Raw genomic sequence first — 27,440 nt, 5'->3', positions numbered from 1 at the left:
GTGTGCAACGCAGGAGGCATTTCTGAATATGTGAACATTCCAAATGTTTGTTCAAGGATCCTGGCGGAAAGGGAAGTCATGCTGAATTTTCCTTTTGCTCAGCGTGATACGCAGTTTAAACACTGAGACTTAATTTGTTTTCCAGTACTTCACGCTACAGAAAGCGTTGCGGAACCCAAAGAAAAACATCCCAAAGAAAAATTAATAGTCCAAGTCTGGAGTGTGTGCAAGGCTTCCTTGGGATTTTTCACCAAGGTTTTGCAACCCGCATCCTCTCAAGCTCTTGACTTCTGTTCACAATGTAATGAGAAAAGTTGATACTCCTTCACTACACTGGGACTAAAATTATAAGAGTTCGTTTTCTGTCTGTCTGCCAAACATCGGTTCTCGTACCTTAATAAAAGACCACGTCTGCTTGACAAGTAATCACGAGCAGACATGTTTTAATTTTGTGTCGCTTCTACGGAGAATAGGGTTAAAAACTATACATCAGTGGGTTTCAAGATTTTTTCTCATCTGGGTTGACCTATGTATTGAAATTGAGTCTTAATTCGCTGATCTCAAAGTTAACAATTATGAACACCTGCAGACTCATCTTCGTTTATGAAAGGGAATTCTGGGTGGGTGTTGGTGGCTACTCCCTCCTTATCTCACGTACCTTACGAAAGAAGCACTTTGATTTCTAAAAATAACCTGCATCTGTGTTCAGCTGTTATTTAACCAGAGAAACTTTTTTTTACCAATATCCTGTAGCATCCTTGATCAGATAAACCCGTCCTTCCAGCACCAGTCGTGCATTAATGCATATTTTGTAGCAGTTCCTTTATAGTATATGGTGTATATATTTTTTCGTGCTTCAGTGTTTAGTCATGAACAGCTATTTACAATAAGAGAGAAGTGGATATAAAATACTGGATTATTTTTAATTGTTGGTTTATTTTTTCAGATTGACACCTGTGATCTAGAGTTGGCTGCAGGGAAAGGTCATCGTCTAAAACTGGAACATCTTTTTCGGTCTTGCCTTGTCCTGTGAAATATATGCCGTGTGATGTTTTCTCGCACCTGTCGTCAACCCTTCTGGGCAGACGAGCACTTCCGTGATTTGCAGCAGCTTGAGATGCTCGACCAGCTGTCCTCGTCAGACGGTAGAGAACTCTGATGGCAAGCTGTGAGTAGCGCCCCCTGGCAGCCAATGGCCACAGACGTCGAGCTACTCTAGCTGCTGAGAAATAATGAGCTGTTAACGAGGGGTGGAGGGAAGAAGAGGAAAGGAGAGAGAAGGAGCAAGAGAGAGGGAAGGGAACAAACAAAGAGAAGACAGTTGCGTGAGAGCTATAATATTTCGTACAAATGCAAGGGAATCAATCAAATATGGTCACGTGACATGACCTTTTTATAGGCGAGTCTGAATTACAGCACAGGCACAATATTTCGCAATGCATGTGAGTACTCCATCCTTGTCTCACATGCTTTCCCTCCTCCTGGGATTGCTTTTTCAACTGATTCTCTGTATTTTTACTCGTCAGTTGTCAGCTCCTCTGCCTGTCTGCTTGCAGGTTCTCTCCACTCATGCTCTTGAGAAATGGGTGTTTTGAAGATAAGCAGACCGCTAAAATAGATATTCAATTACTAGAGTCCTAATGCTGTTGCTATTTACCTGTTGCCTGCGTCGTTGCCTGCGTTGTTTAGTTCCTGTGTGCGCGAGTGTAAGTGTGTAGGAGGTCAAAGGTTTATGCGCGCATTTGTATGTGTGTGTGAGAGACACATGAACTGCATTTATTAATTCTATTAATATTATTTTTTTTAAATATTTTAAAGCTGGTCCATTGAAGCTAAACAGTGGTCTGATTACCACTAGGAGCCTTAGCTGATAAGCAAGACTCATTGTGTGAGTACATTTTCACATTCAAAGGTGAGTGGCGTAGAGCGAGAGCAAGCATCTTGTAAACCCAATAAACTAATAAAAATAGACAACTCTACCTATTGTTACAAATTTGTTACAGATGATGAGCTTTTATTCCAGTCCAATTTTACATACTTGGAGACACTGCATGAAGTAGCTGACTATATGTACAACAGAGGCTAACCAAAGGCAAAATTATTTACAAAAGAAATTTATTCGTAGACTTATCGCTATCATTATCTTCGTCAGGGTTCGACAAAAGCATTGTTGCTGGTCTAAAATTCATTGCAACTGTTCTTATTCAACATCAGTGTGCCCATTTTATAAAGCTGTCTAGTTTGTTGTTTAAAGACATCCATTCAAAATATAAACAATTTAAAAATGCTAGATTCGCTTGACATCGCTACACCTCTGAAGGTGTACATGGAAACAGAAATGACAAAGAGCTATCAGTAACGAGGCTTTATTTCTACAAAATTGAAAGCGGGTGGCATGTAGACTGGGAGTTGGAAGTGGGGTGGGCAATTTCCAGAGACTAAGTGAGACTACGGTCATCCGAATTCTAGGAGTAGTGAAGATATAGGCAGAACAAAGGAGAATATGTTACTGTAGTGTTTGCAGATATCATAAAATTTTTAGCTTAACAATAAAACTATTTCGAGAGCAACTGCAACAACAAAAGATTGTACTTGTTGGTAGATTCAACCAGCTCGACAAAAGAAAGTGAGAAAAACGCAGTTGAGATCAAGTGATGATGTACAACCCTCTCTGCCCATGGCATCCAAATGGAGCATTCTTTTCTGGAGAAGCGAAATAAATACTCACAGCAGAGTAATATTATTTAAAGGTTTTTTTAAATGTAGGATGGGTTTAAAAAATTGTGCCACAGAATGAGCAAGCGTACAATCCGTCTTGCTAACAACTATCATGCCCTCTTACTCAGTTTTTAATCAACCAAGAAAAGATATGTTAGCCTGCACTGTAGTCCATTTTGTGTATTTTATTCACAGTCTGTAAGCCATTCCAGTGCGTTCTTGCATCTTCCTCTTCACCTGAATCCAACTCACCAGCTTCGAATTTCTGCGTTGCGGATGTGGCGAATTTCGAGCCGCTGAGAAACTTCTAAAAACGGGGAAACAGCAGGAAAAATGAGCTGAAAAAACTAAGCTGGAACAAGAAGTGAAAAAGGAACTAGGCGAGAAAACAGCAGAGTGAAAGGTGCGTGTAAGGTCGAAACGACCCAGAAAATTCAGTACATACTTTGCGCATGCGTGCGACCACACAAACGATGGTTTTGACACACCTGTCTAGTCCATATTCCGGTCCAGATATGGCGAAAGGTCAGAGGGCAGTCAGATTGTGCCCTCGCCCAACAGTAACTCTGCTTAACATAACACTAGTTATTTTGTTGAACACTTCAATTGAAAATGGTCAGAATTCGATCAGATCAGTCACAGAGCTCACGTAAGCGGAAACCAATATGTTTACTGGATTACATGCCCTGAGTAAGCAGTCCATGAGAAAAACGTGTCTCGCGGCACGAGAGTTGTGACGGGAGCAGGCAGCCTCCATCTTTACAGGATCAGCTCCGTTTCGTTGGCTCCGGTGTCCACGCTGAGTGCAGTATCGGTCAGGTGACAGTAGTACGTCCAGTAGCAGGTGCCAAAGATGGCAAAACAGAAAGGAAAGACTACTCTCGACAGCTTGTCCAGAAAAGTAGACAGGGCTATTTTGTCACAGCATGGTCTTTCGAATGGAGTGACCTCATCCTGGTCCCCCATCAGTAGCGTTCGTCCATCGAGATCGACTATACTCTGTTAGTAAAAAATTAAGAAAAAAAAGATACATCTTCTGACAAGCCCAGATGATATATCGTTTTGCTTTGCTCTAGTTTTGGCTTTTAAAAAAAATATTTTGTCAAAGCGCGCATTCAGAATCATACAATTGCAAGCAGTGTTATTGAATGGCACAAGTTAGCGTAGAATCGGTCTAACAACAACAACAACAAAATAGACATAAAAATTTTTAAGTAGCACAAGGCACAAGGCCAGCGATAGCAAAGAGACATACCACACCAGCAACAATAAACAAAGCGTGCCTGGGGTCAGAGCAAGAAAGGTCTGAATACCTGTGCCACACCTGACCCACCTCTTTGAAGGGCCTGCCTTTCTCCGAATCCATCTGGGGGAACTGTTGCTAATGGCACAGGTAGCTTCGCTGCTAGGACCTGGACAGTTCTCAAAAGACGTGATGTGGACAGCAGGCGGTGGCATCACCGCTCGTCTCCTCCGACTGAGAACGTTGACCACGGCGAACTCGATGAGGGCAGCGAAAACAAAGACGAGACACGTGGACATCCACAGGTCGATAGCCTTGATGTAGGACACTCTGAAAAAAAAGATAATCAGACAAGCAGAAAATATGAACAAAGATGGTACTGAGAGCATGGTGGACTTGTGAGCACTGAGCAGGAAGACGATGATCATGGACAATGAAAATAACTAAAGATATTCTGCTTTTGTGAAACGTATAGCCAATGATCCTGTTAAAGAACTTTCAATCTTTCTGTGACTGAATTGTTTAAAATATTTTCTTTTAACATTAATATTCTAGTGTTTTTTCAGTTTTTACTAATAATCAATAGTATGTTTGTTATGTTTGCACATATTCTACAGCCATACTTCAATCACGATTCCGAGATCTTCCATCTTCCAATCACATTTATTTTCATTTCCATCATTTACATGTACTTTCAGAGTCTCTTGGCCACTTAATCGTATTATATATTTTATAGACTTAATTCCTGGTTGTCTCATATATTGCTACATTGATCTAGAAACATTTATCCGGAAAAGTCTTTGATCTCACGTTTCCTGCAGCACCTTCAGTAAAACCGTGCAAACTGGCTCACGTGATCAATATGCCAACATGCCAAAAAAAAAAAAAAAGTTGAATCAGGAAGAAAGAGGTGAGAAAAAAAGATCTGAGCCCAATACCTGGGAAGTGAGGCGTTGACAGAGGAACTCTGCGTTGTCATGGTGAGAACCGTGAGAACTCCCAGAGAGATGCGGCCTGGCACGGAGCTGGCCGTCAGCCAGAAGGACAGCCAGGACACAACGACGATAAGGCTAGACGGGATGTACATCTGGATGAGGTAGTACTGCAGGCTCCTCTCCAGGTGGAACGTGGCCATCAGGCAGCTGTGGTTTCCTGCTCAAGACAATTCACAGACAGCACGGGATCAGCTGTTAAAACACACAAGGATCATCTGGAGTGCACAAACAAAGGCAACAGCAGTCATCACAGCGCCATGTCCACAAATGTCCAGCTGAAGAATATAAAGAGAGATAAAACTGCCCCACAAGCCACGCGGCTCACTTTCGCAGGTGCCTTCCATCTCTTAGTGTTTTCTGACCTATCATCTCTTGCCTGCCAACTTTTCAAGAAAAAACCACCTCACTAATCTTAAACTAAATTCTTCCTGTGAGTTTTGATCACGTTATCGAAGGAAGTGACGAAAGAGTCGATGCACTACCTTGATAACACGGTAACAGACACTCAGACATCACACGAATAATTTATCAAGTTTATCTTCCACTGACTCGTGCATTAGGAAATGGATTTGTGAATTTATAGTGTTTATGCAACCTTTGAAATCCCCTTAAACAGCTGCTCAAAAAGTGGACGTTTCCATAGCATCACAACAGTTTATACATTTTATTATTTTGGTAACATATAGCTTAACGGTTTATTGGAATCTGTTCAGCCTGATTAGGTGCAGATGCCCTAACGATTGTCTGCTTCTCATTCTTCCCCCCAAGGCTTTCTTTCCCAGAGTGAAAATTCCTAGCGTGCAACACCTGATGACCAGGGGTCGATTCCCCTTTCACCTGCTGCCTGTACATGTGTCCAAAAATCCCCGGAGTTATTTCTCTCTGTTTCCGTCTTCCATTAATGCTTTCAGTTTTATTCCACAAAATGATTTTGTCACCAACACCAATGTCGACACATAAATACATCTAGAATTAAGGATCTGACAGAGTGTTAACTCCCCTTCATCACTGCCAGAGGCTGGCATAAAATGAGACTCATAAATAGTTAAAGCCGCTTTATGCTACCCCGATCTACCATTTTACAGAATATTGGTTACCTCACTGTAAAAACAATTTGTTGTTTTCTCATCAGGCCAAAGTCAGGTCACGTTGCAGAGTAAGGGAGAGAAATCCTGAAAAACTCCTGATGCAGGAGACCGAGTTTTTGCAGAACTTGAAACGAATTTATTCGCCAACGGATGTGTCAAAATAACATATCAGCTGCTGTCAGGAATGAGGGAGGGCATATCTTTGTCAATTAAATATTTACGCAGGACATCACATTTAAACATCACAGAAAACACTCGTTTAACGTAGTTCACACCCTGGGATTGTTGGTGGTCGATAAGAGGAAACTAAAAGGATGCCTGGCCATGTCTTCATCGTTTTTGTCATCTCTTTGTGCATTTATTTGTTGTTATCGTCTTTACAACGGAATTCATGAGTTGTTTACACGGTTTGATTGTAAATGAATGTATGAAATGACGGGTTGAGTTGAGGTTTCACAAACTTTTCTAAACCTTGGAAAATGTACCCAAGCCATTCATTAATCGGATAATTATATTACATCATTTAAAACTTCGTGTAAATGCTCAATAGCGTAACATGTATAATACTATTTCCAGGAAAATATTTGTCAACAAATATAACTTTCTTTCTTGGAAAGAACGCCATATAGAGTTCCTTTAGCTCGTCATGACTGTGACGGCAAGCATGTATGAATATAAATTTCAAAATGTACAGAGGCATTCAACCAAGCACATTACGAAGACTGCAGACAATGAAGAGAGAGAGAAAGAGAGAGAGAGAGAGAGAGAGAGAGAGAGAGAGAGAGAGAGAGAGAGAGAGAGAGAGAGAGAGAGAGAGAGAGAGAGAGAGAGAGAGAGAGAGAGAGAGAGAGAGAGAGAGAGAGAGAGAGAGAGAGAGAGAGAGAGAGAGAGAGAGAGAGAGAGAGAGAGAGAAAAGAATGTGAAAATACAAAATACCGTACGAATATCTAACAAGCAGAAAGCAGCCTACCAATTTTGTATCTCTCTTGTTTGCTGCAAACTCCACTTTCTTTTGCGACAACCTGAAACTGGGGAAGTTCAATGTCCTCGTTGATTTCCACCGGATCTCCATCGGTGACCCACTCCAAGATGAGCTTCTCCGAGTCAAACCCAACTGAGGAGGAGTAAGTGTTTCTCTGAAATTTACTTTTAAGCTACTTTGAAGGAAGGGCAAGGTGGAATGTGGCTGGATATTTTCTACTATTTTAGCTTTTAGAATACTGGGTAAGCTTGTGTCTGTGAGTGCGTTCGTGCGCGTGTGCGTGCAATTTTAAGTCTATGTATAAGTGAGAGACATATTTCGTGTTTGTATTGCCTGTCAACACTAAATAAAGTCGAAATAAATAAATAAGTTGCATTGTGGATATCCATCAATCAATCAATTTGAACAAATAAATGAAACAATCAAAAGAATAAACAACGGAAAAATAAAGAAAAAAGGAGCAGCCAAAAAAAAAACAAACAAAACAAAACAAACAAAGAACGATCATTCCCAATAATTCAATCCTGCAGTTGAAAGTCATGTAGCTAGAACAATGAACAAACAACAATGTAGATAAAAACAAATAAATAAATACCCACAGCTCTCGATCTTCAGGGAACACGACTGTCTGTCGAACGGATAGTTGCGGAGGTTCATGGGACAACTAAGCGTCAACGATAACCTGCAAGTCAATGCCACAAAAAATAGTTTACCAAACTGTGCCAAGTGAAAAAGATGGATGAAAGATTTTTACACAATTCTCAACTCTGCTGACTGCACTGATATGTAGACACGGTATGTCTATAGGTCATATTTCTGTGCACGCGCACTAAATACCACCTTCCTGTATTTTTTTCAGAATCATTATAATTTTTTTCTTTTCGTTCATATGATATTCGTCACATCGTAGAAAAAATTTGTGTCATGTTCTCTGCTAGCAACGCAAACAAAAGCAACCAGTAATTGTAATGTGTTCTTTCATGTTTGTATGATTGCCTGATTGGAATGCTCTTGAGACAACTCCAGCCTTTTCCTCTTTGAGTTCTTTTATGTTAGATAACCTGATTGTGATGCTCTTCTGTGTCATATGGCATCACTACCTACTGCCCCCTACATCTTGTAAAGCGCATTGGGATCGCCTTCATTTAGGAAAACTTAGTTGTCTTTGTACCAAAAGTGGTACATACGGCATCTACTAGAGACCTCCATTTTTGTCTTTGAGCATGCTATTCCAGAACAGTTTCTAGTCATTTAGGTTTCTCTCTCTCTAGTGACATTTGCCATATTTCTTTATTTCTTTTTGCCGACCACGTTTCCTCTTGCCATTAACTGTCCAAAGAAGGGCTATTTTGGGTGATATCTCTGGTTCATTCTGCACACATGCCCTGGCCATCTCCATATTCCTTTTTGGACTGTGATTGTCATATGCTGGCACTTGTAAGGATTTCTTCATTAGTAATTGTGTTAGGCCAGAATATCTTGAAAATCATTCTCGGGCATTTGGTTTGGAAGGTCTTTATTTCTGCTTGATTATAGCTGATATCTTCCAGCACTCACACACATGGAGTAAGATCGAGAGGACATTGCTGCTGAAGATACTTAATTTTGTATTCCTCCTTAGAGCTTTAGTCTTTTGCAAAGGCTTTCTTTGTTTTTATGAGTGTTTTTCTGTATCTTCATCTGTTGCTACTAGACTGCCAAGGTATGTAAGTTCTTGGATTTTGCTTTCTAAATAAGGCCCCATTATCAACAGAAAATGTATGAAATAAGATGATTATCTTCTTCATCATCAGAAATCTATGACACCTGACCGCAGTACCAAGGTCCTACCGTGCCAAGTACTCCAGTCTACCGTCCGGGTAGAGACGCATCATAGTGTTGGGCCCCATGATCTGGTGGAAGGATGCTAATTTCTCGTTGGGGAAGTACAGGTCTGGAACCCACAGCTTCTTCATATTCTCGCTGTCGATCTCAAAGAACTCGACATTGTACAGGTACTTAAGACGAGGCTGGTACCAAGAGAGGGCCAGCATGATGCTGACAGTGTAATCCTGCAACACAGGGCCAGCACAATACCTATAGTGTGTGGATAGACCAGGTCTACACAGCATATAATATTTATATAATTTCCCTATTTGATAAAAGCCTCTATCAAGAACAGTGCACTGAATACATTATTCAGACCATTCATAAGAAGGGAGATTACTCAGACTCAAATAACTACCGTGGAGTATCTCTAACTGATATTAGCAGCAAGTTCTATAGTTGCATTCTGAATAAAAGGTTAAAAAAAATAAACAAAATAAACCATTCGTATTCGTATTTACAGTGTAAACCTGTAAACACAATGTCAACATAATTCTTATGGTGTAACCTTGTAACAGCCCCAGTATAATGGTTACAGTGTAAACCTGCAAGGACAGAAGCGTGGGTGGTCTGGTCGAGATAAAGAAGATTAACGGTGAGCAAACGAAAATCACATTACTTATCCCCAGGCTCTCGCTGACATTAAAAAAAATTTTATCGATTGATGTTTAATTGATAAATGTTGTGTACATAGCACATCTTCGAATCAGTTCAGTAAAGCAAAAACAACAAAAACAAAAAAGTTGAGAACGGGGAATAAGGCATCCGAAGATCTGAACAAAGATGCATCATCCAAGGGGATGTCACATACACTAATTTAAAGGATGGTGATGCCACAGTCGCCAACAATACTCGTGGAGATGTACTACAAGTCTTGAGGTGCAGTACCTTCAGGAAATAAATTTCTCAGTGCCACACGCACTCACAGAGTAAGGGTGCATGAAAAAAAAATTACAAACTGATTTCACAGATCAGATCAGATAGGATGGGCTCTGCAGGCAGCTGGAAAATATTACTTCTGAGCGAAACAGACGACTTGAACCAAACCATCCGATAAAATGGTGCTTTGCTAAGGCAAAAGCATACTGGTTTTTTTGCTCCATGATATATTTGGTTTAGATCGGCCTTAGAGATGAACAACACCAGAAGTGCCACTCCGTATTTGTACGTGTATTTGTTGGTAAGTGAGAGCATGTGTCTGTGTGTGTGTAGGCGCGCGTGCATATATAGCCCTGAGGGGGCTAAATCAGCAAAATAAATTTAAATTGGTTTCTGTAAATAGAAGTTTAGAAACACAACGAACACAAAGGAACCAATGCATTCTGTCTATCCATCCTACAGACTCACCCCTGCAAACCTTTTTATGACTTTCTTTTTTGCAGACGGAGCTTAGAGGTACAAGAGGTAAATGTCTGACTAACCCCAACCTCCAGTCCTAAGGGATTCGTTTGTGGCAGATTTTTAAGAGCATGACCATAATCTTTCATTTTTGTAAAAAAAAAAAAAAAAACTTGTTTTTCTGTTTATTGTTTTAATCTATGTCTAGTATCTGAGCTCGTTCATGAGCACATTTTGCACACCACTATCGAGACGGTTAGACATTTTTTTTTGTCAGTGCTTCACTAAACCAATTATTTTGTTTTTCACACAATATAATAACGATAATAGTAATAATAATAGCAAAAACAAAATTTTGTTTAAAAGCAAGATAATTGGTTCAGTGTGCGAATTACAAGAAATAGCTTTCAAGAAAGATACTATCTAAATTTTGCCAAACATTTCTGCGAACCGAAAACGTGGACAAAAGAGGACAAAACCGATGAGGCCAAGTGTTCTGAAGGTTTAGCTGATGCGCGCGCACGCAGATACACTAAAACTTTTCGGCAGACTGAAAAAAAAGTGTTGACGTGGGACATTGGGTACCTATCGATTTCATTTTCTGAGTTTCTAAGCGAAATCGCTACGAAGATCGATATAAGGCCAACTAATCCACGGATGCCAAGTTCTTGCCAAAGTTAGTCTGTAAGTTCATGTTCCTGCATTTCGACCAGAACTTGGCTGGGACCCAGCCAGGGAAAAACGACGCTGGAGTTTCTTGCTCACATGATTTGATTAGTTTGCTCTTTTTCTTTCTTTTTCTTTTCTGCCAACGTTGTCATCTCTCTGCTTGTACCCAATAAATTTTGTTTGGATGCACAAAGTAAAGGAAAAACGTTTTTAGTGCAGAGAGAGAAAATTAAAGGCAAACGAGAGACCAGCACCGTTTTTGTGAAGGTTAGATGTTTCATATCAAACTCTTTATACTCTGAGTTATATAATTTTCTCCATTTTACATGTACTTCTGTGCTAATATATCTGTTTTAATTAAGCTTCTGAAAACAAGACTTACATTTACTGCAGCATTTCTGATAAAAAATAAAGGACATTTTGGTGTTGCTGTTGTTTAAGGGTATAATTGTCTTTCAAAAGATTGTTCTATACGACTAATAACGATGACTGGTAATAATGATGACAAGTAATGATGATAGCTGTCTCTTTCTCTCTCTCTCACACACACATCTATGATTTTTCTCCTCTCATCCCTCTCCCCACCTCCTTTATTTATATATATTTTTTTTTTGGCGACAAGCCACAATGGCCTCGATCGAATGTAGCAGTAAGGCTTGGGGGAAAGCATTCTCTTCAGCTGCGGCCCCCGATTAGGAAAGTATTGAGCGCAATAATTTGTGTGTGTGTGTGAGTGAGAGAGAAGGAGAGAGAAAGAAAGAGAAAGACAGAGATAGTTCTTGTGGCTCCCGATTTTATAACTCTTGTAAAGGCTCGAAATGCCAATCCCACTGGATGTTGTTTTCGTTGCCATGTTTCTGACTTGTATCTCTCCCCCTTCCCTGTCCTTAGTAAAATCATCTTCGTCCCTCCATCACGACTTTTGTTTGACAGTTCTTACCATAGATGCCTCACTGACAGAGTCGAAACTGTCCACGTACACTTGGCACTGGACAACGGTTGGGAGATCTGGACACAGCAAAAACAGAAATGTCATCAGGTTAACTAACTAAAGTGTGATAAAGGCATCATTGTAACAACAAGATTTTGCTTTCAAATTACTAAAATATGAATTAGCATAAATTGTGGGTTGAGGAGAATATTCCAGACCTTGGAATAAGAAGACATCTTTACCAGAATTATAAGTCGGTGGAACTTTGTTGCTTTGTCCCTGCAGGTTAAGCAAAAGGCTCCCGAGCATATCAGATCTGTAAACAAAAAAATATTGGTATCATATTGAAATGTTATAGTACGCAAGCCTCTGTTCAAGACTACTTTTCTGTTTATTCTTCTTGTCTGTCTCATGGAGCCTTTGGGTGCAGGCGCGTGCGTGTGTCCGCGTGAACGGTAGACACATACTTCAAGCGTTTTGTCAAGCAGACGATAACAGCCAACTTGGTCAGGACTGGGTGCTAGATACTAGACAATATCGCTCTACTCTGTCCACACAGTGTGGCTCGGCAATATCCAGCATCATCGGCGATGTTTCCTTTCGACCCTCGATGACGGTTAGGTTGCTGCCTGAGACAAACATTACTAATTGGCAACACGATCAAGGGGAAGTGGCTGAACTCAGAGCCATACATCTGCATTTCAGTTCACTGCACACAGACTCCGATCCTGTATAGTGTTGGGGTGCTTGTGTTTAATTATATTTGTGAGGGCATAATGTAAGTGTGGTGTGGGGATGGATGTAGAAAAACTGCAATTTCGTTTGTGTGTGTCATTTGACAGGATGGTGAGCATAGGTTTGAGTACCACAAATGACACGTCAGAAAAACCGTAATCAAGCTTGTCGGTCAACTAAAAGATGAGGAAACAGTAAGAGAAGGCACTTCTGTAAGCCCATCAAAAATAGATTAAAAAAGGAAAATTACTTAAGCCATGTCATGTTTCTTGCGGCAGAATGCCAAATGATCTAAATAATAATGATTAAATAATTAGCCACAAAAATAAATTCGGCGGAAATGAAAGATTGTATGAACTTTCACGAAGTCATCGACGTAAAACTGAAAACGATAGCAAAATCGCCGATTAGGTGAAGAAGTGGCAGAAATGGATGACTTGAAGGTCCCCGAAGTCAAGTGGTGCACCTAAACCGCGCCTCCCGTAGAGAGGATGTCGGACACGAACTGTAATAAAGATGACGAAATGAGAACGGTCATAAACCCAGTGTTTGCATTAAGCAAATTGATGCGATTCTGGATTGTCTCATCTGAAGAAAACATTGGCGGCCGAGAGGAAGGAACTGACGAATTTCTAACCAATCTTCAGCCCAGATCGATGGTTCTGTAAGTCATGGCCAGACATGGGTCGCCGGGCCCAGAACACGTGGCCCACAGGGTGCCTGAGTGAGGCGGCAAATGATAACCGAGCTGTGTGAGCTCGCCAACATCACAACTGCACGTTCCACGCACGTTCTTGGTTACTAAGTCTCGTCGAGATCTCGTAGCTTATATTTCTAGTGCTGTTTCCTGGATATCTAATTTTCTTCCAATATTAACTTACGGTTGTGAAATATGAGCATCCAGAATGAGCGATATTTGTGTTAAGCTGTTAAAATTATTCACGAAGCAAATAAATCCACTTCATCTTGCATGGTGCTGGGAGAGTTGTGGCCGCTTGCTTGTTAATCTTCTTATCAAAAGCAGAATGTTCAGGGTTTTGGTAAATTGGTTATTGTAAGTAACAGTAATAAACTGTCAATATTTGTAAATAGAATGACACTAAACTTACATGAAAGAAAAATCCTCGTCTACTGTACAGACCAAGAACGTTTATAGGTAAATTGTTGTCTGTCTGCCGAGACCAACGCTTAGCCTCTTGCTTGTAGACGATTTTTTTTCAGTCAACTACTAGAACGAGGCTGGTTGTTACAAAGCTTCCGGTTTAGTCACCGTGGTTTAGCGAATGACTTTAATGGCTATATTAGCAAAGTCTGCAAGAGTAGCAACAATAAATAAACACACAAAAGGTGGCTTATATTGCTGCTTGGTAGAATGCAACTGTGCAAGTATAAAATCTTTCGGTGTAAGTTTTTTTTCCGCTTCCGCGGGCAAGTAGATCGCAAGATCAAGACAAGTGGCGAGTGGTTCTCATTCAAGCTATAGCAGTTCAAACAAGAGTTTCAATCCATTGAGGGCTAAGATTTGTTTAATGCACTTTGAAGAAGAGTGCATAAAAAAGTACTGATCGTATTGATGGCTCGCTTTTTTACCTCTTACTCTCCTCTTTCCTGTTCATGTTTTAATTCGCGACTATAAGGCTTAGAAAGCTTTTACATAGCGGAAGATATGCCCATAAAAAACAAATTTAGTTATTAACAATCACATCATTCTGTAAATGATTAAATTACTCGAGAAGTATTGATTAAATATTCTTATTGTTTAAAAAATCGTTGCATATGAATAGACCAAGATCAACACCAGTGTTTTCAGTTTACACACCCCTTCGCCAACACAGAGATGATTTAAGATGCTTCTTATGCTGTAAACCAGTATCAGAGTTTTTAAATCAAAATAGAAAATACGAGAGGATTTTATATAAGCGAGAGACCAAGGTGAAGCATAAATGCGAACACTTCAGTGATTGTGGATCTTCGTGTTTATGTGCATTTCATATTATTTATTATTTATAAAATATATTTCAGACTAGTAAAGCAAATACGTTTGCATTCTAAATAGGCAAATGTTTGGTTAATAGTGTAACAAAGCAATGCACTTATGGTAGTTATATTATTGATATCAAAAGTCTCGTTAAATTACATCTTCGCGCTGCTCTTCCGGAAGTCAGGTCGTCTTCTGGTTCGCCATGACTGACAGCGGAGAACTTCGCAAGAGGTCAAGAGTGAGTCTCGGCAGACAGACATCGGTCCACCTATCTACGTCCATGATGAAATCACTAGATTGGCTTTCATACAGCTTGGCAGGAAATGCTTGTCACTACAATTAAATCTGAGGTCATAACCATCCACACGAAGAATGAAACCAGTAGATTTTTGTTTCTGTATCGCCAGTAAGATATCTTTAAAGATATAAGTATACCACTTTAAGTATAAATCATGTCACGTTTTGGAACTGTCTTAGACTGGGTTAATCACTACTTGGACAGAACTTATGGACACACGGGAATGCAAAATCGCAAGGACTAATAAAAGCAAATAGTTGTTCAGTTGTTTGATTTTTTTTTTTAACAAAGAAGGCAAGAATAATGTCATCACCCGATGAATTTATAGACATGGCGATATCCTTCACATTAATCTCACTTACCTTTTCTTAGTTTTCAAATTGCCCTGGGCCGTTGTCATAGCTACCAGGCACACAGACAGGATCAGGAAGCAGAGCACAAAGTGACCGGACGTCATCGCTTCTGCTGGAACCTTTGGAGGTCTGCCTCACAGACTATTGTTCTAGCAAACCGCAGGTTGTATCAGCCATGATGGTGCCGTGATCCTGTCTTGCTGTATTTTCTTCTGACCTAACTGTCAGTCCAGCATCAAACTCACCACTCATGCTCATCAACAGCTGGATCTGGCACTTGTTCTTGACCAATCTAGCTATCGTTGTTACTTCTCTGGAAGTTTTCTTTGGTTCCTGAACCTCTCCTGAATTAGCAAGGAAAGAGAATTACATTCATTCTTTTCTTGGAAACGAAGGTTCACTTGACTCGCTTCATTCAGGTTGGTGTTTTGTTGATTATCTTTTCAGCATGTGGACGTAAAGTGCACGATTCACGAGTTAGGATACGAAAGCAGCAGGAGATTTCGACTTGTCATGCCATCTGCACATTTCGCAGTAAGTCAAGAAGTGATAGCAATACTCTTCGACCCGCTCCAGAGCCAGACCCATCGGATTGTTGGAAGCACGAGTTTTACAATATAGATTTCACCAGTTTTAAAGAAAAGCTTGCAAACGATTTTGGTTATGATCTCCTGTCTCCATGACGACCTGCCACTGATAGACACAAGCATGGATAGCTGCAACTAAATTTAATACTGTGCTGGACTGCATATCAGTTTGGGCTTGTTCCAGCATTTTCCACAGGGGGTGCCAATTCTCGACACTTCCCAGCAGACCTTGTCCAGCGAATGTTTCCATGCACAGCAAACCTCCTCAGTCACCGTGCAGTTTTTTTTACATACATCTGCACCAGATGAGAGAATTCGTGGTTCCACTGATTTTAAGAATGATTTATTGAAACTCCGACAAATACTTGTGTCCTAATGTATGTCTGGTTGTCAAACCCTCCTGCAAACTGGCCATGTAGGATATAGACAAATCGGTCGAAATCGGGCTTTCTTCATCCTTGTCCGAAGATTTATTTGCAATGACAGCATTTCAGTCAGATGATCCTTAGAAGCAGGACTTTCGTTAATATGGACCTCTGAATCACATTTCATGAATAAATAAATAACGTGTCGCCGCAAAAGCCAACACTTCATCTCGATGTCTTGCAAAAATCAAGACTATTCCCGTTTTGGTTCATTTTTGGCCATGTCGCTACGGCGATCTGGGGGTTGGGGTTTCAGAGAGCCGACTTCTCAGCAATCTGAGCATTTTCTATCCTCAGTCGCACCACCACCACCCAGCCTCACTCTTCCGTTCTCTACCAGTCCCTCCCCTCCATCTCGTGGACAGTGGCGTAGGAACCAGGGTGGGAGGAGGGGACGGCCGCCACCTCAGAAATGTTGTGTTGCTTTGTCGTTCACTGTCAGCATAGTTTGCCCTTCTTCCCCGCTCCCTCTCCCCCTCCCAAAGCCGAGCATCTTCCTGCGCCACTGGTGGATCGATCTCTAGGAAATACAGCTGCCGGGACTTCCATATGACTGACCGTGCACTTCGCCGTGAGATCAACTGGGCCTTGGAGAGTAATTGTTCTCTTCTCACTCTTAGTTAAGCAAGTTCCCCTTTCCCTACAGAAAGTCTTTTTTCTGTGTGTCTCTCACCTTCAGTCTCGTTTATAATAATGTTAGCTGGTATAGCGCCATATCCCAGCCATGTTGTTCACCCTACGGGGCTTTGCAATGAATGAAGCACTCTAAATATTTTAATGAAACGCCGGGGTTGTTCTGAAGATTCTTTTCTTACACCAAGATGTTCATGAGCCACATTTTAAATCTCCTTATCATAATCATTTAATAAAAACAGCAAATTATCAAAACTCAAGCACGCAAAAATAGTCAGGAGATTGCTAGTATTTTTATAATCACATTTCGCCAGAAATTTACATTTTACTACTGTTATTTATCCTTCCGTTTTTCTTATGCTGTCTAGGTCTCGTGCGCTGAGAGCATGCTTCCTTTGGTATTAATAAATTACACTAAAATGTAAAAACATTTGACTGGTGGTGTAAGGAACATCGTATGAAGACACAGAAACTGTCATGGCCATAAAGAAGACTGGGCGAAGAAGTAGAAGAAAAACAAAAGGACCTAGGCAAGTAAACAGTCCATTACAATGCTGAGGACCATTAAATATATAGTGTATGTAGATATAACGAGAAAAAAAAAAAAAAAAAAAAAAACTTCGGACCTCGTCTAAGGGACACCATTCTCACCAATGATACCTTGCCAAACATTTTTTAATTTACCATTTGAAAATTGCAGAGAGATTGTTGGGTAAATAGAAAGGTTTTGTGTTTTAGCATCCCCAGTCAGTTAAACAGTTAAACCAAATGGAAAGACGTAAAAATTTTGATGGCTGAGTCATTTGTTGTAGATCAAGATTATAAAGGAATGTCGATAGCATCTTCCATGTTAGTATAGATCAGGGGTGGGCAATTAATTTTCCCATGGGGCCGCATGAGAAATTGAGATGGTTTTAGAGGGCCGGACTAATATAGTTAACTCAGTTTTACCCAGTACCGTATATATAGTATATATACTGGCAGACGGGCCGGCCTTTGCCCAGGTCTGGTATAGAGCAATCAAGCAGCGAAAGGAGACAAGCAATGTGAATTGATTTTGAGACTAATAAAATTGCCAACACGTCTTTTTTTTCAAAATGACTAATGACATACAAAGAAAACAAATATTACATACATTAACAAAAGCAAACATTTACAACCACTTTTAACACTTTTGAGATATATTCTTTATTCTCAAGCTTTAATCATTCTTGACAGAACTATTCATTCTTGACAGAACTATGCGGACTTATTTTGTCCTCTTCATAATTATGACTTCTATTGTACTACAATGAGATTCACGTATAAACAATTCAGATGTAAATATTAATCACAGAACAAAAATGCTAGATGTAGTCTCCGACAGTCACATCATTACAGTTACTAACATATGTGCTAACTTGTATCTATTTTCCATAGAAAGGAAAGAGATAAGATAAAAGCAGCTAAAGGATACAGCAACCTTTATTTATTATAGCAGCATTTTATACATAGCGTTTTAATTCAAAACTGTACTGAAAAATGACATTTGATGACATAGGAAAGCCCGTTGGACCAAAAAAATCAACACCAACCTACAAAAAAAAAAAAAAAAAAAAAAAAAAAAAAAGTGAGAAAGTGTTGAGGTCAAGTAAGGCAGGAGTAGTGTCATCAGTTTGTGGACTTGTCCAGCATGATTTTATGTACATCTTGCAATCTGTGGAAAGGCAGCACTAACATTAAATATTAAGGTCTACATGACACATGACACGTAGTGTAAGATCTTTTCTGAGAAGAAATCTGCCTGTTCCACGAACGCACATCCCTGGATTTAACTTCTTATATCTATGATCCACACATGAGACACTCATCTCTATTCTTCAATGAGCACACCATTGCCACCATGTTTTTTTCCTGCTCTGTTGGAATATTGGCATCCCCATTGACCACACGATTTCCAGCACTGGCAGGAGACAGCACAGATGATCGAAGCTTGGTCTTGTCTACAGTGAACTGAATGGCCTGGGCAGCTGGCTTTGTGCGCAAATAGTACATGCCAGTCTTCAGGCCCTGTCAAAACAATAAGGGGAGGGCAGGGAAGGGGGATTTGAAATTACTTTGCTGTACACTACAAATTTATAAAGCATATAGCTGGTGTATTAAGTGCAAAGAACATGAAAAAAGTACATTGATAAAAGACAAAGTTAGGAAAAAGTAGCTTCGTGCTCTGTGTCATGACACATTCTTGCAATCGTTTCTTTCTGGCAGAGAAAAATAAAAAAAAAAAAACAGCCTTTAATTTACTGCCACAGGCTGGTCTTACCATTTTCCAAGCATAAAAATGCATGCTGGATAATTTGCCATAGTTGGGCTCAGCTATGTGGATGTTCAGAGACTGACTCTGGTCAATGAAAGCTCCACGGTCAGCTGCCATTTTGATGACGGTTTTCTGAGAAACTTCCCACACTGTCTTGTACAGCTGCTTCAGTTCATCAGGAATACTTTCTATGTTCTGAAAACAAAAATATGTTACTTTCATTCATCTATTTTAAAGCAGAATTTAAAAAAACCCGCAAAAGTACTTTTATGGCTCAACATTGTAAGAACATTGACTGGATATTCCACATGATGCAACCAGATAGGTGCAGCTCATTGACATTGAAGAAAACAGTGCATTTATGGAAAAGCAGCTTAGCAGTGCAAGTTTTGTCTCAGTAAGCAAGATGTTTGCAAAGGACAGCTCAAGGGAACTAGAATAATGAAGCAAGTCAAGATCTCACCTGGATGGATCCACCTTGTGCAATGAGCTGGTTTTTCATCTCATCATTCCACAGCCCAAGCTCTGTCAAATCTTTCAGCAAGTGGTGGTTGACAATCTGTTACAAAGAAATCTGGTTATTAAAATGCTTGTTTTTTCCTTTCTAAGAACAAGGGACTCAAAAAACACAAGCACAAATATTCTGCATAATCTAATGCATTCAACTATTCAATGATCAAAAGTAACAAACTCTGGTTTCAACGAATGATTGCTAATAAGAAACTTTTCATTTAGATCAGTCATAACTGATGTAACAAAAACTGCGATACTTTAGATTGTCAAACTCAAGGCTTACCTGAAACTCTCCAGACAAGACACGACGAGTGTATATGTTTGAAGTGTACACTTCAATGGACTCGTTGTTGCCAAGGATCTGAGCAGTTGAAGCTGTGGGCATGGGAGCCATTAGCAGGCTGTTGCGTACACCATATCTGTCAAAGAATTGAAAGCCTTTATGAGATTATTAGCAAGAATTATTTAAATATATTCCTTTGAAGATGTCATAAGTGAAGTGATGCCGCATCACTGTAACTCCAGACTTTTCTTCAGACTGTTAAAAGCCGCGACTTCCCCACAGCTTTTAACCCTGTGGCTTACACAGTGATGTGGTTTGTTTGCGGATTTTTCAGATTATGATTATTTTTTTTGATGAGCTCCATGTTAAAGTACTAACAGTTAACGTTGTTACAGTGTTAATGGTTCAGATAGAAACAGCTCACTCTTAAATGGCTTTTCAACTCACTTGGCAATTCTGGCTCTGAGGGCATCCCAGTCTAAGCTTGTGGATGGCTTCACATCCCACATGTCAAACTGCAGAATCTATCACAAATAGAGACTTGGATATACATTAAAGCACCACACACTTAATGGTAGCCATTCAAGACCAAAAAAATAAATTTTTAGATAATTCGACTTTTGGAATTTTAAAAATAATCAAGTGCTGTTTCATCTTTAAGCAAACTGCTAATTTCATAGATGATTATCACTGATTAAGTTTTCAATCTATTATGCTTTTGGGAAAATATTTTGAATAAATGTAGCAACAAACTTTTGTTCCTGTAAAAATTGTGAACAGTAATATTCTTTAAAACCACAGAGAGTACACAGTAATGTGTATTATATGCACTTACTCCTTTACTGACTGGTGAGCCTGCATATGTTTCATACGGACCAAATTTTTCTGCAAGCTCACAGCTTGCATCAAGGGCTGCATAATACATGTTTTCAAATATTTCCTTGTTGAGCTGTTGTGCCTCAGGACTGTCATAGGGGTAGCGCATCAGAATGAAAGCATCTGCCAGACCCTGAACACCAAGCCCTATGGGGCGGTGTCGCAAGTTGGAGCGTTTTGCCTGTGCATCAAATAAGTCAGAACATAGCAACAAGTTTGTACATAACATTTCACATCATAATCTTTATTTTAGGTTTCAAGGAAACCCTGGGTCAAGTAAGCCTGCAGCTATTACTATTAATTCATAAAGACCCATGAACAAATCCCTTTAAAACATGGTTATAGTGGGAGCTTACCTCTTCAAGAGGGTAATAGTTGATATCAATTATCTTGTTTAGGTTGTGCACCATCACCTTCAGCACCTCATGGAACTTGACAAAGTCAAATGTGTGGTCTGGTTTTACAAACATGTTTAGTGCAACTGACGCCAGATTGCACACTGCTACCTGTGAAAGAGAAGGGAAATGATGCTTTGCTAAAACCAAGAAACAATGTGAATTGTCAACAGATGCATTCTTTGCTAAATCTCCCATCAGTTAATACAAGTTCTATAAACTGCACAAACCTCATCTGCACTGGTGTATTCTACAATCTCTGTACACAGATTACTGCATTTGATGGTGCCCAGGTTCTGCTGGTTGGACTTTCGGTTACAGCTGTCTTTGTACAGCATATAGGGTGTGCCTGTCTCAGTCTGTGATTCTATGATGGCATACCAGAGAGCTTGTGCTTTCACTGTCTTTCTCCCCATTCCCTTCTGCTCATACCTGTGCAGGAAAATTCAGTTGTGAATAACTCAGAAAGAAGTTTACATATCTGCTGATCTCAATCCGACACAGGTGCAAATATGCAAAATCATTTTCCTACATACACAACTAAAGAAATTCAGGCTGCACTATCATTTACAAAATGTATTTTGCAATTATCCTACCAAACTGAAAAAAAGCAAACACCATAAATCAATCGAGAGAGGAACCAATTTGAGTGCTTAAGTATGCCATTAATAATTACTTTTCATAAAGCGTCTCAAATTCGTTGCCCCATGTGTCAGAAAGGCCTGGGCATTCACTGGGACACATCAAGGTCCAGTCTCCATTCTGCTCAACACGCTTCATGAACAGGTCAGGTATCCACAGTGCATAGAAGAGGTCTCTGGCTCTGATCTCCTCTTTACCTGTGTTCTTTTTCAAGTCCAAGAATTCAAAGATGTCTGCATGCCAAGGTTCCAGATAGATGGCAAATGCTCCAGGTCTCTATACAAATTCAGATGAGGTAATTAATTCCAATGAACAGCAAAAACTGCCATTTATTTTCTGACACCTATAAAAATAAGCAAAAGCCACAGGTTGGTATGACATAATCAGCATGATGTAGAACAGTTGCATTAAGATTGTTTAAACTAAACTAAAAAGTGCTTTCTTCCCTTAGTCTCTGATAATACTCTATAGACTGTTTCAAAACAAATTATATTTAAGTACAGTTTCATTTAATATCCATAACTTGTTACCTTTATGATATCAATCTTACTTATTTTGCCCTAGTAAGCTAAATAACAGATAGTAGGCAAAGCTAATATTCACCTTGTTCCCTCCTTGGTCAACATAATGAGCTGTAGTGTTATACACACGCAGCATAGGAATCAGGCCATTTGATGTTCCATTTGTCTGCACATAAGATATTCCTTCTCATTAGGTAAAGAAAATTTTAGAAAAATGATGAGATAAGCCATTAGCAAAGTTACTAAAGAAATAAAAGGGATTCAAATTTTTGTTAAAAAAATTTGTGACCGCAAATATTATAATCCACTATTAGAAATAGGTTGCACAAAATATCAGCAAAGTAAGCAATGTTACAGATGTAAGCCTGATGTTAAGGCTTTAAGACACCCTGCTCTGAGTGAATTTCTAGTAATTTTAACGGAAGTTTACTCACGCCAGCTATGTGACTGCCTGTCGCTCGAATGTTGTGAACACTGAGGCCAACACCACCAGCATTTTTGGAGATAAGTGCGCACTGCTTAAGAGTGTCATATATACCTTCAATGCTGTCTGATGCCATAGCCAACAAAAAACAGCTGCAATCAAAGTGGAGAAGCACGCACATTTAAATCCATCTCATTAACACCAATGAACCAGAAAATACAATAAATTAATGTTCTTTAATAGTGGAATCAGTCATCAGAGTTATCAAAATAAACAATAAATGTATAATAGAAGTTCATTTTTTAAAAATTATTTTTACCTGGACAGCTGTGGTCTACAAGTACCAGCATTAAAAAGAGTTGGAGAGGCATGTGTGAACCACTTTCCAGACATGAGATTGTAGGTCTGAAAAAGTTAGGGCATTAAAATGAAATGTACAAACTTCTATGCCTACTGTCCAACTATTTAAGATCACAGTACTAATACTAGGACAAATAGATGAGAATCTATGCATATAAAAACACAAACATTGGTCATGCTTAATTCCTTCTAACAAGCAGACAACACCTTCTCTGCAATATAACCTCTTTTAACTTTTAAGTGCACAAATTACAGCAATTTTTGTTCTACATTTACAAAAAGATTCTTTAAGGACAGGGGAGGTCCGGTTAGAGCCTGTCACGACTACCGTGAAGGTTGGCGGTCCTGGGTTCAGCTCTTGTCTTAGGCATGTGCTGTTCTTTGTATGTGGGATTCGTTTACAGAGCTGGCTGCCTTTCCGTGATATCGCCTTAGTTGCTGGCTTGGTGTAAAATTCCACCCTTGCCCGCTTGTCACTTTTGCCTAATACAGAACTTGAATAAGTCAAGAGAGTTTAGGCTAAACTGGAAAAATCCAATTTATCAAAGATGATTGTTAGCTGGTAAAGAAACTCACCTCAATGGCACTGTCAATGTCATTGCCATGGATTCCAACGGCCACTCTCATCAACATGTGCTGTGGCCTTTCTGCCACTAGAAGGGAGAGGAAAAAAAAAAATATGGTAATTCACTGTTACATTGTTTTATGCTGTGTGCTTATCTGCCTAAACAGAAATTCTAATTATGAAGTACTTAGTGAATAACAGATCAGTTCTTCATTAACACATACCACTCAATGATTAGACTTCAGACATTACATACTTTTGAAAGAATCCTCATGAAAAAAGTCCATGATGTTGCATTCTATAAGTAACATGACTATCACATCTATTAGTACAGAATGCAAACAGTTTATAGGTTACTGTAGTTATGATCTGTAAGTAGTACAGATATTTGGTAGCATTCTATCTATTCAAATTGATGGCCTATTCATTATACATGTTTTTTTCATTTAATAATCGTTTCACAAAACTTTGTGTAAATATTTAAATGTATTTTGAAACCTAAATCAAAAAATCCGTTTGTTACCTTTCCCATTAATCTTCAGCAGGTATGACCGCTCTAGTGTCTGCAAAAACAAACTTGTCAGCATTAGGCATTCACTCACTTTCAGTATGTTTGCATGTGCAGCAAACAATTTGTTTGTAAATGCATTATATAAAAATGTAATATAAACTAAGTTTATCTTTGTGAATCTTATTTGATGTTTCAGAAACTTTAGCCAACTTCCCAAAAAAGGTACAACTGATGTATATAGAACATTTCTCACCTTGAATCCAAAATAATTGTAACCATAGTCACGGTCATAGACAATAGCGGAATTAAGAACCTGTAAAATACACAACAAACTTAATTTTAAATCACTATGTTCTAAAGTTGCTATACAGTCTAAGGGAAGCAACCACATCGAGAAATGACTTGGCATTTTTATCTTTATATCAGTCATACTTCTAGTTTCCTTGTATGAGTAACTTGCATTTCTAGTCAATGAAACATTTGAATATCCTGGGATAGGTTAAGTATATTTTAAAAAAGTTTTTTAAAACTTCCACAAAAATCTTGTACCTCAGCATGCTGCATGATTATTTCATGAGTTTCCTTGGAAATCATGGGTGAATGCTTGCCAGTCTTTGGATTGATCCAGTTGTACAAGTCCGTCATTACATCTAAAAAATTTCAAAACATGATTAAATTATCATTTACCTTAGCAGTGGTAGTGACTAATCAACTGCCAATGATAAACCCTACTACTCAGTTCCATGTTTCTAATTATGTAGCATTGTGGCACAAATTGTGAATAAGGATACTTATATTTAAAGATAAAAAATTATATAAAACAGACACTTTGAGGCAGTAAATGAAAATCTCAAAATAGTTCAATTAGTTCATATGTATTTACCACTGAAGGCTTTTTTTGTCTCTTTGTGAAGGTTGGAAACTGCTATTCTTGCAGCAAGAATAGCATAGTCAGGGTGCTTGGTAGTCATTGTTGCAGCTGTTTCTGCTGCTAGGTTGTCTAGTTCTACAGTGGTGACGCCAGGATACAAGCCACTTATGACTTTCAAGGTGATTGCTGCCTGTTAAATGGGTCTGTCATTAGTTAAAAAATTAAAAAAAACAACTAACTGTAAGAATATGCAGCTTGATATCATTAGAACAAAAATTTATATTAGAAAGATGGGATTTCATAATAATAATGAAGCAATAAAACTTGTCTTTAAATACTCTCCTGATGTTATGGTTAATATCCAGAGAGCAAAAAATGCTCCAAGGAAAGATATAAAAAAATCTGCCAATTCTAGGGCTTAAAAAATATAAATCACAAAAGTGAGACTGAAAACAACAATTTTTTTCATGTTAGACATCTATGACTGTTTACAAAGCAAACCAAGAATGATCAAACCCCAAGATTTATGCCAGCAGAATTACTCACTGGATCAACAAAAGTTTTGTGAAGACCATAGCAGAGTTTTTCAATTCTTGAAGTGATTTTATCAAAATGAACCGATTCAGTACGGCCACCTGAAATAGAATCAAAGCAAGATAAAGTTCCGTTTTTGATGTCCCATTTAAATTATGCCGGATTGCAAATGAAAAGAGATGTTATTAATTTTAATATACTTTGATAAGTTGTCTACTTCAAAAATGTCTTGGGTATTTGGGAACAAATGATGAGAAAGAACTAGCATTATGGGAAAGGGTGTTAGGAGTAATGTTTACGGAAGAGGTGCATTCTCAATGCACATTTAAAGGATTTAATAGTGGGTAGGTGTCCGATATGAAATGTTCCATCGTTTGGCTGCACAATAACTAAAAACCCGTGGCCATAATTATGTTGTTGTTTTGGTGACAGAAAGAGGAAGGAGACGATTATCAGATGAGGAGCTAAGTGCTCTAGCTGGGACGTAAGGGTAAAGCAGTTCAGAGAAATAATCAGGGCAGATGCCAGCAAAGAAATTAAAACACAGCACGGACAGTTTGTACTGGATGCAAGAACGGATGGGAAGCCAGTGTAGAAAGCGGAGGAGAGGGATGGGGTGATCCCGTTTCCTAGCTGTAAGCAGAGGCGGCGTTAGGAACCGTTAAGAACACGCGGGGCCTGGGGCCGACCATCCGCGCGGGGCCGGGGTAATGGAGTATGTGTATCAACATCCCTATTGATATGATGTCGGAAGCACTGATTTATATACAGTTAGGCTGGATCCATTTCGCGAAATAACGCACGAATTTAGTGTTTTAATTGTTTGTAACCTTTCCCACCGTTTGTGACAGTAGCGGCTTTTTCTTAAAGCGCAATAATATGTTGACGACAACTGAATAAACTGCTTGTTATTATTGTCGGGTTTAACGTGAAGACATGGCTTCAATAATTTGCTTAATTAGAGCTTAGAATCGTTTTCTGAACGTCAATTTTTTTTGGTCACAACTTGTTTAACACAGCTTAAGTCATAAAGATGACCTCGGGGCTGAAGTGCGGGGCCCCTTCGAGAGCGGGGCCTGGGGCGGCCGCCCCATTTGCCACCCCCTAACGCCGCCTCTGGCTGTAAGCACCAGACGTGAAAAGCTCTTAATGTATCTAGTACACCTGATTTACCATTTTCAGAAAACAGATCTAAAATTAAACTAGCACTTGCATTTTTTTTTAATTCTTTCTGCAGTTTTCTGAAAGATCACTGACAGAATTTGCAAACAGTCTGAGCACCTATCGTGATGTTTTGGCGGTAACCTTACCGATCTGGTCACTTAAAAAAACGACAAATAACGAACTTTTGCTGACGCTTAAAACCTGCTATGCCAAAAATATAAAAGTAGAGACTATAGAAAAAAGGGTTTTCGGTGTACTCACCTCTCTTTTGCACGAACATTTTCACCCAGTGATCGCAAAAGTTGTGCTACCACAATGGAACGATGGAAGGCCTTCGAAGAACCGCGCGATTATTGCCACGGCGTGCACGGATTGGCTCACGGGCTGAGCCTCAGTCTGATCTCTAGAAATTTCATTGGCTGACATTCTTGCAGCTGGCGCGCTTATTGACAACGGATTTTGTTTTTAATCTTTAAACACTAAATCTTTAAACTCATTGTTTATGGAACAAAAATTTACATAGTATTGTAACTCAAGCACACAAAGTAGCAAAAAAGTTAAAAGGAGCTTGATTCACTAGACTCAGCTTAATGACAGGGGTTTCGTGGGATACGTAAATAAACATGCGATATTCAGATTGGTT

The 27,440-nt window shown here is 39.3% G+C and overlaps 2 protein-coding genes across 2 annotated transcripts; both read right to left on the bottom strand.

Moving 5' to 3' along the window:
* Positions 1–2,006: 2,006 nt before the first annotated feature.
* LOC112560817 (glycine receptor subunit alpha-2-like) lies at positions 2,007–17,139 on the bottom strand. The gene is made up of 9 exons (XM_025232880.1): positions 15,207–17,139; positions 12,073–12,146; positions 11,840–11,907; positions 8,857–9,077; positions 7,626–7,708; positions 7,015–7,158; positions 4,900–5,113; positions 4,052–4,291; positions 2,007–3,717 (listed from the first exon to the last, which is right to left on the bottom strand). The coding sequence occupies exons 1-9, from the start codon at positions 15,299–15,301 to the stop codon at positions 3,711–3,713; spliced, it is 1,146 nt and encodes a 381-aa protein (XP_025088665.1). The 5' UTR covers positions 15,302–17,139; the 3' UTR covers positions 2,007–3,710.
* Positions 17,140–18,005: 866 nt separating this feature from the next.
* Positions 18,006–27,190, bottom strand: LOC112560420 (ribonucleoside-diphosphate reductase large subunit-like). Its single transcript, XM_025232278.1, has 19 exons — positions 27,059–27,190; positions 25,646–25,734; positions 25,112–25,289; positions 24,778–24,878; positions 24,482–24,541; positions 24,241–24,280; positions 23,729–23,805; positions 23,112–23,197; positions 22,803–22,944; positions 22,451–22,534; positions 21,882–22,123; positions 21,436–21,637; positions 21,167–21,316; positions 20,770–20,991; positions 20,382–20,458; positions 19,935–20,070; positions 19,602–19,697; positions 19,145–19,333; positions 18,006–18,891 (listed from the first exon to the last, which is right to left on the bottom strand). Exons 1-19 carry the CDS (start codon positions 27,075–27,077, stop codon positions 18,667–18,669), a joined length of 2,415 nt encoding a protein of 804 aa, XP_025088063.1. The 5' UTR covers positions 27,078–27,190; the 3' UTR covers positions 18,006–18,666.
* Between the last annotated feature and the right edge of the window lie 250 nt (positions 27,191–27,440).

This window comes from Pomacea canaliculata, linkage group LG3 (assembly GCF_003073045.1).
Source record: "Pomacea canaliculata isolate SZHN2017 linkage group LG3, ASM307304v1, whole genome shotgun sequence".
Lineage (NCBI taxonomy): Eukaryota > Metazoa > Mollusca > Gastropoda > Architaenioglossa > Ampullariidae > Pomacea > Pomacea canaliculata.
This window is presented reverse-complemented; position numbering and strand designations above follow the sequence as displayed.